Source organism: Salvelinus alpinus, chromosome 28, assembly GCF_045679555.1.
Source record: "Salvelinus alpinus chromosome 28, SLU_Salpinus.1, whole genome shotgun sequence".
NCBI lineage: Eukaryota > Metazoa > Chordata > Actinopteri > Salmoniformes > Salmonidae > Salvelinus > Salvelinus alpinus.
This window is the reverse complement of record NC_092113.1, coordinates 1,437,840-1,447,951: the sequence shown is the minus strand read 5'-3', so window position 1 is coordinate 1,447,951 and position 10,112 is coordinate 1,437,840. Positions and strand designations below refer to the sequence as shown.

The 10,112-nt window shown below is 40.3% G+C and overlaps 1 protein-coding gene across 1 annotated transcript; it reads left to right on the top strand.

The window, feature by feature from the left end:
- Positions 1 to 3,057: 3,057 nt before the first annotated feature.
- Positions 3,058 to 8,528, top strand: LOC139557971 (uncharacterized). Its single transcript, XM_071373348.1, has 9 exons — positions 3,058 to 3,306; positions 5,815 to 5,925; positions 6,262 to 6,324; positions 6,719 to 6,889; positions 7,057 to 7,252; positions 7,485 to 7,636; positions 8,144 to 8,193; positions 8,290 to 8,333; positions 8,419 to 8,528. Exons 1-9 carry the CDS (start codon positions 3,265 to 3,267, stop codon positions 8,526 to 8,528), a joined length of 939 nt encoding a protein of 312 aa, XP_071229449.1. The 5' UTR covers positions 3,058 to 3,264.
- Positions 8,529 to 10,112: the final 1,584 nt, after the last annotated feature.

The window sequence follows — 10,112 nt, the reverse complement described above, 5'->3', positions numbered from 1 at the left end:
TGCAAAGATGTAGTGGCCAGTCCATGGTCAGTGCAGCTTTAACACACCTGATTAAACAATCCATGGCCTAGATTATAGACCATGATTAGTTGATTATTTGAATCAGATGTAGTGGCCGGAACAAAAGCTGGCACACACAGTGGCTTGGACCTGGATCGGTCACCCTTGTTCAACACCCAGAGTTAAAGCACAGTGCCAAAGATTCTGCGTGATCTCTTCCTTTTGTAAATGATATATCATGAACTTCAGTCGTTACTGGAGTGTCTCCATGTATTCATACATTTCCCTCTGTTTTTAAAGATCAGCCAAATTGAATTTATAGAGGAATCCATAGATATCTCAGAGGAGATGATGCTTTATAACTGTTAGTAAAGAGGTCGAAAGGAGCTGTAGTTGAAATCTAGGGAGAGTAAAGGGCTCAAGAGACCAAAACCAAACGTTTGGATGATGAACAACAGTGACATTGGCAGACACAGCAGCTCCATTGGATTGTGTTAGAGATATATTAGTTATCCTCGTTTTGTGACCAGTGTTTTTTTTAAAGGCAATAAGCTTTGAGTTCACTCGATAGCTCTTATTTTTCTGAAGAAAATATCATTAAATGTTCTAAGTCCGATGTCTCAGATACAGGGAAGCAGGAGACCAAAAGGAACCAACAGAACTAAGCTCTAGTTGAAGGATAACTAACATGCCCATATGGGGCACGAAGGACACGTGTCCCCTCAGATTTGTCATGTTTTTACATTTTTTAGATGTTAAATAAATTCCTAAACTACATTTTTAAACCGCAGTATTTTGTGGAGGGGGCAGACTGATTGTACCAGGCAAAAATAACTTCCCCTCCCCCTAATCTAGCTAGTAAGTGGTTCCTTCAAAGGTGCACCACAAAGTAAAGATATACTAACCAGGAAGCTAGATACTCTAGTGTGTGCAGACAGTATAGTTAGTGGAGGAGGAGAGAGAGTGTAGAGCGACAAACACAGCATTTTATTTGATTTTAGATGCCGGTGATGGGCAGGACTCGTAGGAGGTATGTTTGTAAATTAATTTACAAATCAAATTATTTTTTATATATTGTTTTGTATTTTACCACCTTTTTCTCCACAATTGCGATCTTGTCTCATCTCTGCAAACTCTCCAACGGGCTCAGGAGGTGAAGTTCGAGTCATGCGTCCTCCAAAACATAACCCGCCAAACCGTGCTTCTTTAACACCCATCCGCTTAAGCTGGAAGCCAGCCGCATCAATGTGTCGGAGGAAACACTGCTCAACACTGCTCAACTAACGACCGCAGTCAGCCTGCAGACACCCGGCCTGCCACAAGGAATCGCTAGAGTGCAATGAGCCAAGTATAGCCCCCTCGGGCAAACCTGGGTCTGCAGTGACGTTTCTAGCACTGCAATGCAGTGTTAGACTGCTGCGCCACTTGGGAGGCCTATTGATTCCTTATTGATGTTTTGTTGTTTCTCTATAGTACTAGCCACCTAACAATTTTATGAAGTTGACTTTAGCTAGCCAGCTAGATAGGTTCCCAATCTCCCAACCTCATAACTAGCTGCTAATCCATTTCAGGCTATCAATCAAATTAGAGTAGCTTGTCTAACTATTTTAGCTGGCATGCCTGCTGGCAACGTTGCTAGATTTTAGAAAAGCAAGAAATTACAAAATGTACTGAATGAGACTCATTCCTTTCAATCTTTTTACACAAATTTTAACAGATATGCAGAGAAGCATATTTTATTTATTTAAAAAAAAGAAACACCAGTCAGGAGGAAACAGACAGCTCAAGAGGTATGATTGGATATGCAGAAAAATACTTGGTTTAAATGTAATCTGGCACCTTGTGATAATTTCATAATATTTGTGAATTAATTATGATGCCATGATATATGGCTGTATTGATGATGTGTGTTATGATCCCATGCACTGCGTTGTAATTTGGATGTAATATCCTAGGCATGTTAGTGCAGTATATTGATATGTGTGATTTACAACAGTCAGAATGACACCCTGATTAAAATGACAATTTAACGGTATGCTTATTCAGGAAAAAATTCAGGAAAAAATTACATATTTTTTACATAGAATTAGGCATAATGATTATGGCTCTAGATTGCAAGAAAAAGCTGTTCCTCCAACCCTCCATCCTCACGTACTTCGTGGCCCTTCAAAAATAATGGGTGCATGACGCCCCTGAGGACAGCACACCAGATGACAAAAGGAGAAACCAGGCATAAACAAGTAAGCAAAACGGACACCAGGCGAACATCTGTTTTGGATCAAATGTTATATTGTTATTATGATACTTGTATGTGTTGGAATTTGAGTGTGCAGCCAGGTACTTTTGCAGTTTTCTCTGCCCAGCATATTGTAAGTTACAGTATGCATTTGACTACATTTCCAACTGGGCACAGACGTCAATTCAACGTCTATTCCACGTCGGTTAAATGTATTTCATTGAAATGACACAGAAACAACGTTGATTCAACCAGCGTGTGCCCAGTGGGTTAAAAGTCTGGGCTCAACCTCAAACTCAAAGAAATGCAAACTGGCATTCTTAAATGGTACACAAATCTGAAATAGATCGTAAAAAAACACCATGTTTCCGTCAATGTACTTTCACCAGGATTTACTTTATTTTCTCTGCCTGTTTCTTTGGCATGTTATAACATCCATACTGGGAGAGCTGAAACGTTAAAGAGAATTTCCTACGTCCAGGAATTTACTATAAAATACATGGCACAATGTGTGGAACATCTGTAAGGCGTTATCGCCGTACTCTACCTGTGTATCTGTGAAGCACTGCATCTAAGTGTAGCTGCATAGTGGTTCCAAAATATTATTCTGTGCAGGGAACCAAGACCACCTAAAAACCTTTTAGTTATCTAGAAAGCTAGACCAATATTTGTCTCAGGTCACGACCCACCAGGGGTTATTGGAAAACACCAAGCTGAGAGATAAGTTTCCATTGGACCACATGAGAAAGAGCAGAAGGAGGGAGGTCTTAAAATAGTTTCTGAGTTTACAGCTAAGACAGGCAGTCACACTGTGAGCTGTAGACCTTTCGGAGGGGAGTGAAACCAGATCACTCCATGCCGGGGTAACCTCGGCTCCGTCCATGTCCGCTTCTCTTTAATGCATGCCTTGTCTCCAGAGGTTTACTAGAGGGATTGATCGGGACTAGAAGAGGAGAGACTCATCATCTATCTGCTCCAATGCTCCTGACAGAGGAGTCTGGTCTTTTCTATTTTCATAGTTGAGCCAGATGACCCTTCACGTGTCAGCCCACACTCAGTGCAAAACCAAGGTAAGAGATGCAGTTACTTCTGCAGGAAACAATGCTCTTGTGAAGGAAATCTGTTGTCAAAGCTGCCTTTGACATTGACGGTATTCTGTTTAATTCGTCTACAGTTGAAATTAAAATAAAACGATTAAATAATCTACAGTATGCTCCTCATCTTCACTTTTATAAATTTTTTGTAACATTTAACAATTTGAAAGATTTTACTGAGTTACAGTTCACATAAGGAAATCAGTCAATTTAAATAAATTAATTAGGCCCTGATCTATGGATTACACATCTTTGGGAATACAGATATGCATCTGTTGGTCATAGATACCTTAAAAAAAGGTAGGGGTGTGGATCAGAAAACCAGTGACCACCATTTGCCTCATGCAGCGTGACACATCTCCTTCGCATAGAGGTGATCAGGGTGTTGATTGTGGCCTGTGGAATGTTTTCCCACTGCTCTTCAATGGCTGTGCGAAGTTGCTGGATATTGGCGGGAACTGGAACACACTGGTGTACACGTCGTTCCAGAGCATCCCAACAATGCTCAATGGGTGACATGTCTACTGAGTATGCAGGCCATGGAAGAACTGGGAATTTTTTAGCTTCCAGGAATTGTTGACAGATCCTTGTGACATGGGGCCATGCATTATCATGCTGAATTCTGAGTAGATGGCAGTGGATGAATGGCACAACAATGGGCCTCAGGATCTTGTCACGGTATCTCTGTGCATTCAAATTGCCATCAATGAAATGCAATTGTGTTTGTTCTCCGTAGCTTATGCCTGCCCATACCATAACCCCACCACCACCATGGGGCACTCTGTTCACAACATGGACCTCAGCAAACAGCTCGCCCACATGACACCATACACATGGTCTTCGGTTGTGAGGCCAGTTGGACATACTGCCAAATCATCCAAAACAATGTTGGAGGTGGCTTATGGCAAAGAAATGAACATTCAATTCTCTGGCAACAGCTCTGGTGGACATTCCTGCAGTCAGCATGCCAATTGTACTCTCCGTTAAACCTTTAGACATCTATGCCATTGTGTTGTGTGACAAAACTGCACATTTTACAGTGACAAGATGCACCTGTGTCATGATCCTGCTGTTTAATCAACTTATTGATATGCCTCACCTGTCAGTTGGATGGATTGTCTGGGCAAAGGAGAAATGCTCACTAACAGGGCTGTAAACAAATTTGTGCAAAACATTTGAGAGAAATAAGCTTTTTGTGCATTTGGAAAATGTCTGGGATCTTTTATTTCAGCTCATAAAACATGGGACCAACACTTTACATGTTGCATGTATATTTTTTTCTCAGTGTAGCTTGGCTTTTCAGGCTGTACATTTTCAGATTTGTCTCCAATGGGTTTAAAATGAATAGATGTAGCTACTGTTGACAAAGATCAAACACGGCATGGATGGTTAACTTCACACCATATGACTATAATGTACAGAACTGCATGAATGTGGCTCATCTGTATGGAAGCTCATTGATTGTTATTTTGGATTATTTCAGAATTCCCCTCAACTCTCATACACTAGGCAAAGAGTCCAATTTTTTTTAAATTAAAACCAGGAGATGGGAAGATGCAGAAACAAAGAGACAACATTCTGTTCTCATAGGATACTGAGAACAGTGCAGTAAAGGTCTATTCAATGATCCACTGTGCAACAAAAAACAAAATATGGTTTCAATATTAAAGATTCATACACAGAGCTATGGATACGAGGACTGACCATCCATGATATAACAATTATAGTTGTGCCATGTTTTGACACTATACAGTGTTTGATTACATTTACGTTGTATAAAAACAATGGACAAAAAAACAATGGGTTCTGATGGGGTATGACACTTGAACTAAACTCATGAGGCATTTGTAAGTTATATTTTTAAAGAATCAATAGGTATATACAGGTAACTGCCGAAATAAAGTCTTAATAGGGCGTTGGGCTCCCAGAACAGTTTCAATGCGCCTTGGCATAGATTGTCTGGAACTCTATTGGAGGGACGCAACACAATTCTTCCACAAGAAATTCCATAATTTGGTGTTTTGTTGATGGTGGTGGAAAACGCTGTCTCAGTCGTCGCTCCAGAGACCCCTCTTTCAAAGTCACTGAGATCTCTTCTTCTAGCCATGGTAGCCAAAATAATGGGCATTTTTATATATGACCCTAAGCATAAGGGGATGTTTTATTTGCTGAAATAACTCAGGAACCACACCTGTGTGGAACCACCGGCTTTCAATATGCTTTGTATTCCTCATTCACTCTATACTTTATTTTGGCAGTTATCATTAATTTATAAGTCCAAAAATGGATGTAGCAACAAAGGATTCTAGCTTTAACATATAACATATTATTTTAATTAAAAGATGTCAACACATTTTTTACTCTTATTCTGTTCGTGAAGCTAATACGTTTCACCATTGGTTTCAGGTCTTCATAAAGGTCTAAATAAAGGTGAAATACAATTCATGAGAGCAACCAATAAACCATGGTTTCCCTCCCTTTCAGGTAAAGTGTCTGTGTTTGATAGTGTTCCTGAGTCTCTCCTTGACCATGGGAGACCCTGGTCCGTGCAGACACTCCATCACCAGAGATCACCTGCTGACCATAAGACGCCTGGTGAGTAGTACAGCTGAAACAAACAATAGAACAAAACATGAACACATTCAAGTTTTATAAAACTCTTATAATATCAAAATAATTATACATAACCAAGAGTGATTTATTGGTGCGATTTCCAGAAATACATTTTTGATCAAAGTTGGAAAAACTGTGGGGAGTATATCACTGTAAGAAGCATATTAAATTCATGGCTAGAACCATTAGACATTCATTGGGATTGTTGAATGTACAGGATATTCCTCTCATGAATACAAAATATTGAAGTTAATATATATTTAATTAATGCCTTCTGACAGATATTTTGGTTTCTGTGTATATTTCTGTTTGAAATAGATAGATAACCAGTTGCAGAGTGGATGCTCAATAACCTACACATTCATTGAGCGGAGAAGTTTGGTAAGGTCATTCGTATGCGTCATGTGCAGTGAAAACATAGGACATCATAGGCAAATTCACAAAGAACATTAGTTTATGCTTTTAGTCGACAAATTGTTTGTTTTTTACTTTAAGAAATTAAACTTTGTTTGGTTTTGATACGAAAGGTTACTTGAGAGTAGTGCCAAAAAGTATCCAATGTCCACCACATCATTTATCCTAAAAGGACTGTAAAAATAAGCATTACCTATTAGTATTATGGCTAGGTTAATCTCACCTACCAGCCGGCTCTATGCGGTAGCAATTGCACGTGGGGAGGAGGTTATGGCTAGGCTAGAAAAAGTCACTGATATCAAACATACTTCGTATCCTAACTAACACGAACATTGACTGTTCTTCTTCCATTCCCTGACAGAGTAAATGTTGTTATGTGAAAGCTGCCCTGCCCTGGATCTTGGAGCTCCTGACCAGCCACTTCAGATACACCCAAGGCTCCGACAACCACAGCTACGTCCTGTCTCTGACCGGTCTCATCCACAACATCTACTCTCAGAGATGTGTACCACAGATCAACGAGGAGCTGGAGGTGAGGGGGGGGTTCGATGCTGAAGACATCTCTTGAATAACAGCCTAAGTCGGGTGTTTTAAAGAGGATTTAAGGAACTTAACACTAAGCTCATAAAACTCTTGTATTGATAGGACATGCATCCCATGTACATTTTAGCAACATTCCTCTCTGACTCTATTGACCAGGATGACCCAGTGAGCTTTGGGATGTCATTCAGCAGCTCCCCATCAGAGGCCCTGGGGAGGGTCCAGGATGTCCTGTCTGAGTACTGGGAGCTGGTGACCACCAGGGACTCCCCAGTAGACTGGAACTGTGAGAGGGAGTACAGAGACACAGAAGAGCCCCCCACAGCCCTCCCTACAGCTTTCTCTCTGACTACAGGTGGGCAACTTCCTCAAGGTTCTTTAGAGGTTCCCTGGCGAAGGCATAAAACAGGGAATTTCATTATTATAGAATATAATAATACAGTTTGGTAATTTAGCAAAGTAGCTTACAGAATCAGACCCACTGTCCTCTGGTGTTGTATGCTTGAACTAGCCGAGCGATCTGATTATCTTAACCTTACTTGTCCATATTATAACTCGGCTGTTATGACCTGTCTCGTCATCCACAGTCAGCACTTTTTGGGACTCAGAGAAAGCCCCTCAGACTGGTCTAGACGGAGACCAAGTTGGAGACCTGAAGTTTGATTTCATGGTCATAACTCCATCAGTCTGTGGAGGAATGATGTTCATGTTCACTCTGTATTGCCTCGTCAAACACAAGGTAATAACACATACTTACAAGTTCCATATACATTGTATTTTAGTCATTGAGCAGACGCTCTTATCCAAACCGACTTGCAGGAGTGAGTGCATACATTTTCATACTGGTCCCCATGGGAATTGAACCCGCGCATTACAAGCGCCATGCTCTACCAACTGAGCCACACTGAGTTGAAGTTAACCTTTTACTGCAGTGGGAGTTGAAATGTATTCAATTTTGAGTTTGCATCCCCATATTACACTTTATGTAGATCACAAAAGACTGAAATAAAACTCAACCATTTGACATAGAAACATCAGATTTTCGACATAGAAAAATATATAATGTTTATTAATTAATTAATATTCATAACATTCCACCCATGTGATTTGGTCATTTGACTACAGGAATTAATAAACAGCATTGAAGACCCCTGCTGCGTTTAAATTCAGTATCACAGTAAAAAAGGAATAAATAATAAATGCAATTGACACATTTGTTTATTTGTGTGATTTTGTTCCATCACAGATGTTCCACAGTACTTATCATCACACATCACAAGTGTACCAAAACTCAAGGTAAAGTATCACACAGTATCCAGAGTAATCGAAACAATGCAAAATGATGACAAACAACACATATATGTGACTTCTAATTCAAAGTTGTACTTATAGTTTGAATACAGATATTCAGGACATTGAGATGCAGGTGCAAAAAAGTGAGTATTATTTTCAGTCTGTCTATCATCTGTCAGTCTGTCCATGTACAGTATCTACTGAATACTGAATACTCTTCTCTGCCAGAATGCCATAAAATGCAGATTGCTACAGATGGAGGAGCATCTGGAGATGAGGATTTACATGAAGCACTCATCTTTGATACACACAGTCCAATAGTGTTACACATTCCATAGACAGTCTTTTTTCTGGCCTGCAGGCACCATAAGCACTATCAATGGATTTTAATGGACCTTCTCTTTTTGAGAAGTCTATGCAAGTAGGCTATTCAAGTAGGGAATATTGCGTGTGTATACAGTACATTCAGAAAGTATTCAGACCCCTTGACTTACTCATTTTTAAGTTACAGCCTTATTCTAAAATGTATTAAATAATTTTTTCCCCTCATCAATCTACACACAAAACATCATAACGACGAAGCGAAAACAGGTTTTTAGACATTTCTTACTTTATTCAGACCCTTTTTATTATTCAGACCCTTTGCGATGAGACTTGAAATTGAGCTCAGGTGCATCCTGTTTCCATTGATAATCCTTGAGATGTTTCTACAACTTGATTGGAGTTCACCGGTGGTGAATTCAATTGATTGGACATAATTTGGAAAAGCAAACACCTGTCTATATAAGGTCCCATGGTTGACAGTGCATGTCAGAGCAAAAACCAAGCCATGAGGCCGAAGGAATTGTCCGTAGAGCTCCGAGACAGGATTGTGTTGAGGCACAGATCTGGGGCAGGGTACCAAAAAAAATTCTGCAGCAATGAAGGTCCTCAAGAACACAGTGGTCTCCATCATTCTTAAATTGAAGAAGTTTGGAACTACCAAGACTCCTCCTATAGCTGGCCGCCGGGGTAAACTGAGCATTCGGGGGAGAAGAGTCTTGGTCAGGGAGGTGACCAAGAACCCGAAGGTCACTCTAACAGAGCTCCAGAGTTCCTCTGTGGAGATGGGGGAACCTTCCAGAAGGACAACCATCTCTGCAGCACTCCACCAATCAGGCCTTTATGGTAGAGTGGCCAGACAGAAGCAACTCCTCAGTAAAAGGAACATGAAACAAGATTCTCTGGTCTGATGAAACCAAGATTGAACTCTTTGACCTGAATGCCAAGCGTCACGTCTGGAGGAAACCTGGCACCATCCCTACGATAAAGCATGGTGGTGGCAACATCATGCTGTGGGGATGTTTTTCAGTGGCGGGGACTGGGAGACTAGTCAGAATTGAGGGAAAGATGAACGTAGAAAAGTACAGAGAGATCCTTGATGACAACCTTCCAACAGGACAATGACCCTGATCACACAGCCAAGAAAACGCAGGAGTGGCTTCGGGACAAGTCTCTGAATGTCCTTGAGTGGCCCTGCCAGAGCCTGGACTTGAACCCGATTGAATATCTCTGTAGAGACCTGAAAATAGCTGTGTACTTCATAATATTTCCTTCTTTTTTTTTATACATTAAAAAAATAAAAAAATCTTTGTCATTATGGGGTATTGGGTGTAGATTGAGGAGGGGGAAAAACAATATAATCCATTTTAGAATAAGGCTGTAACGTATCAAAATGTGAAAAAAGTCAGTGTGTCTGAATACTTTCCAAATGCACTGAATATTATGCACATATATAGTTGAAGTCGGAAGTTTACATACACCTTAGCCAAATACATTTAAACTCAGTTTTTCACAATTCCTGCCATTTAATCCGAGTAAAAAGTCGCTGTCTTAGGTCAGTTAGGATCACCACTTTATTTTAAGAATGTGAAATGTCAAAA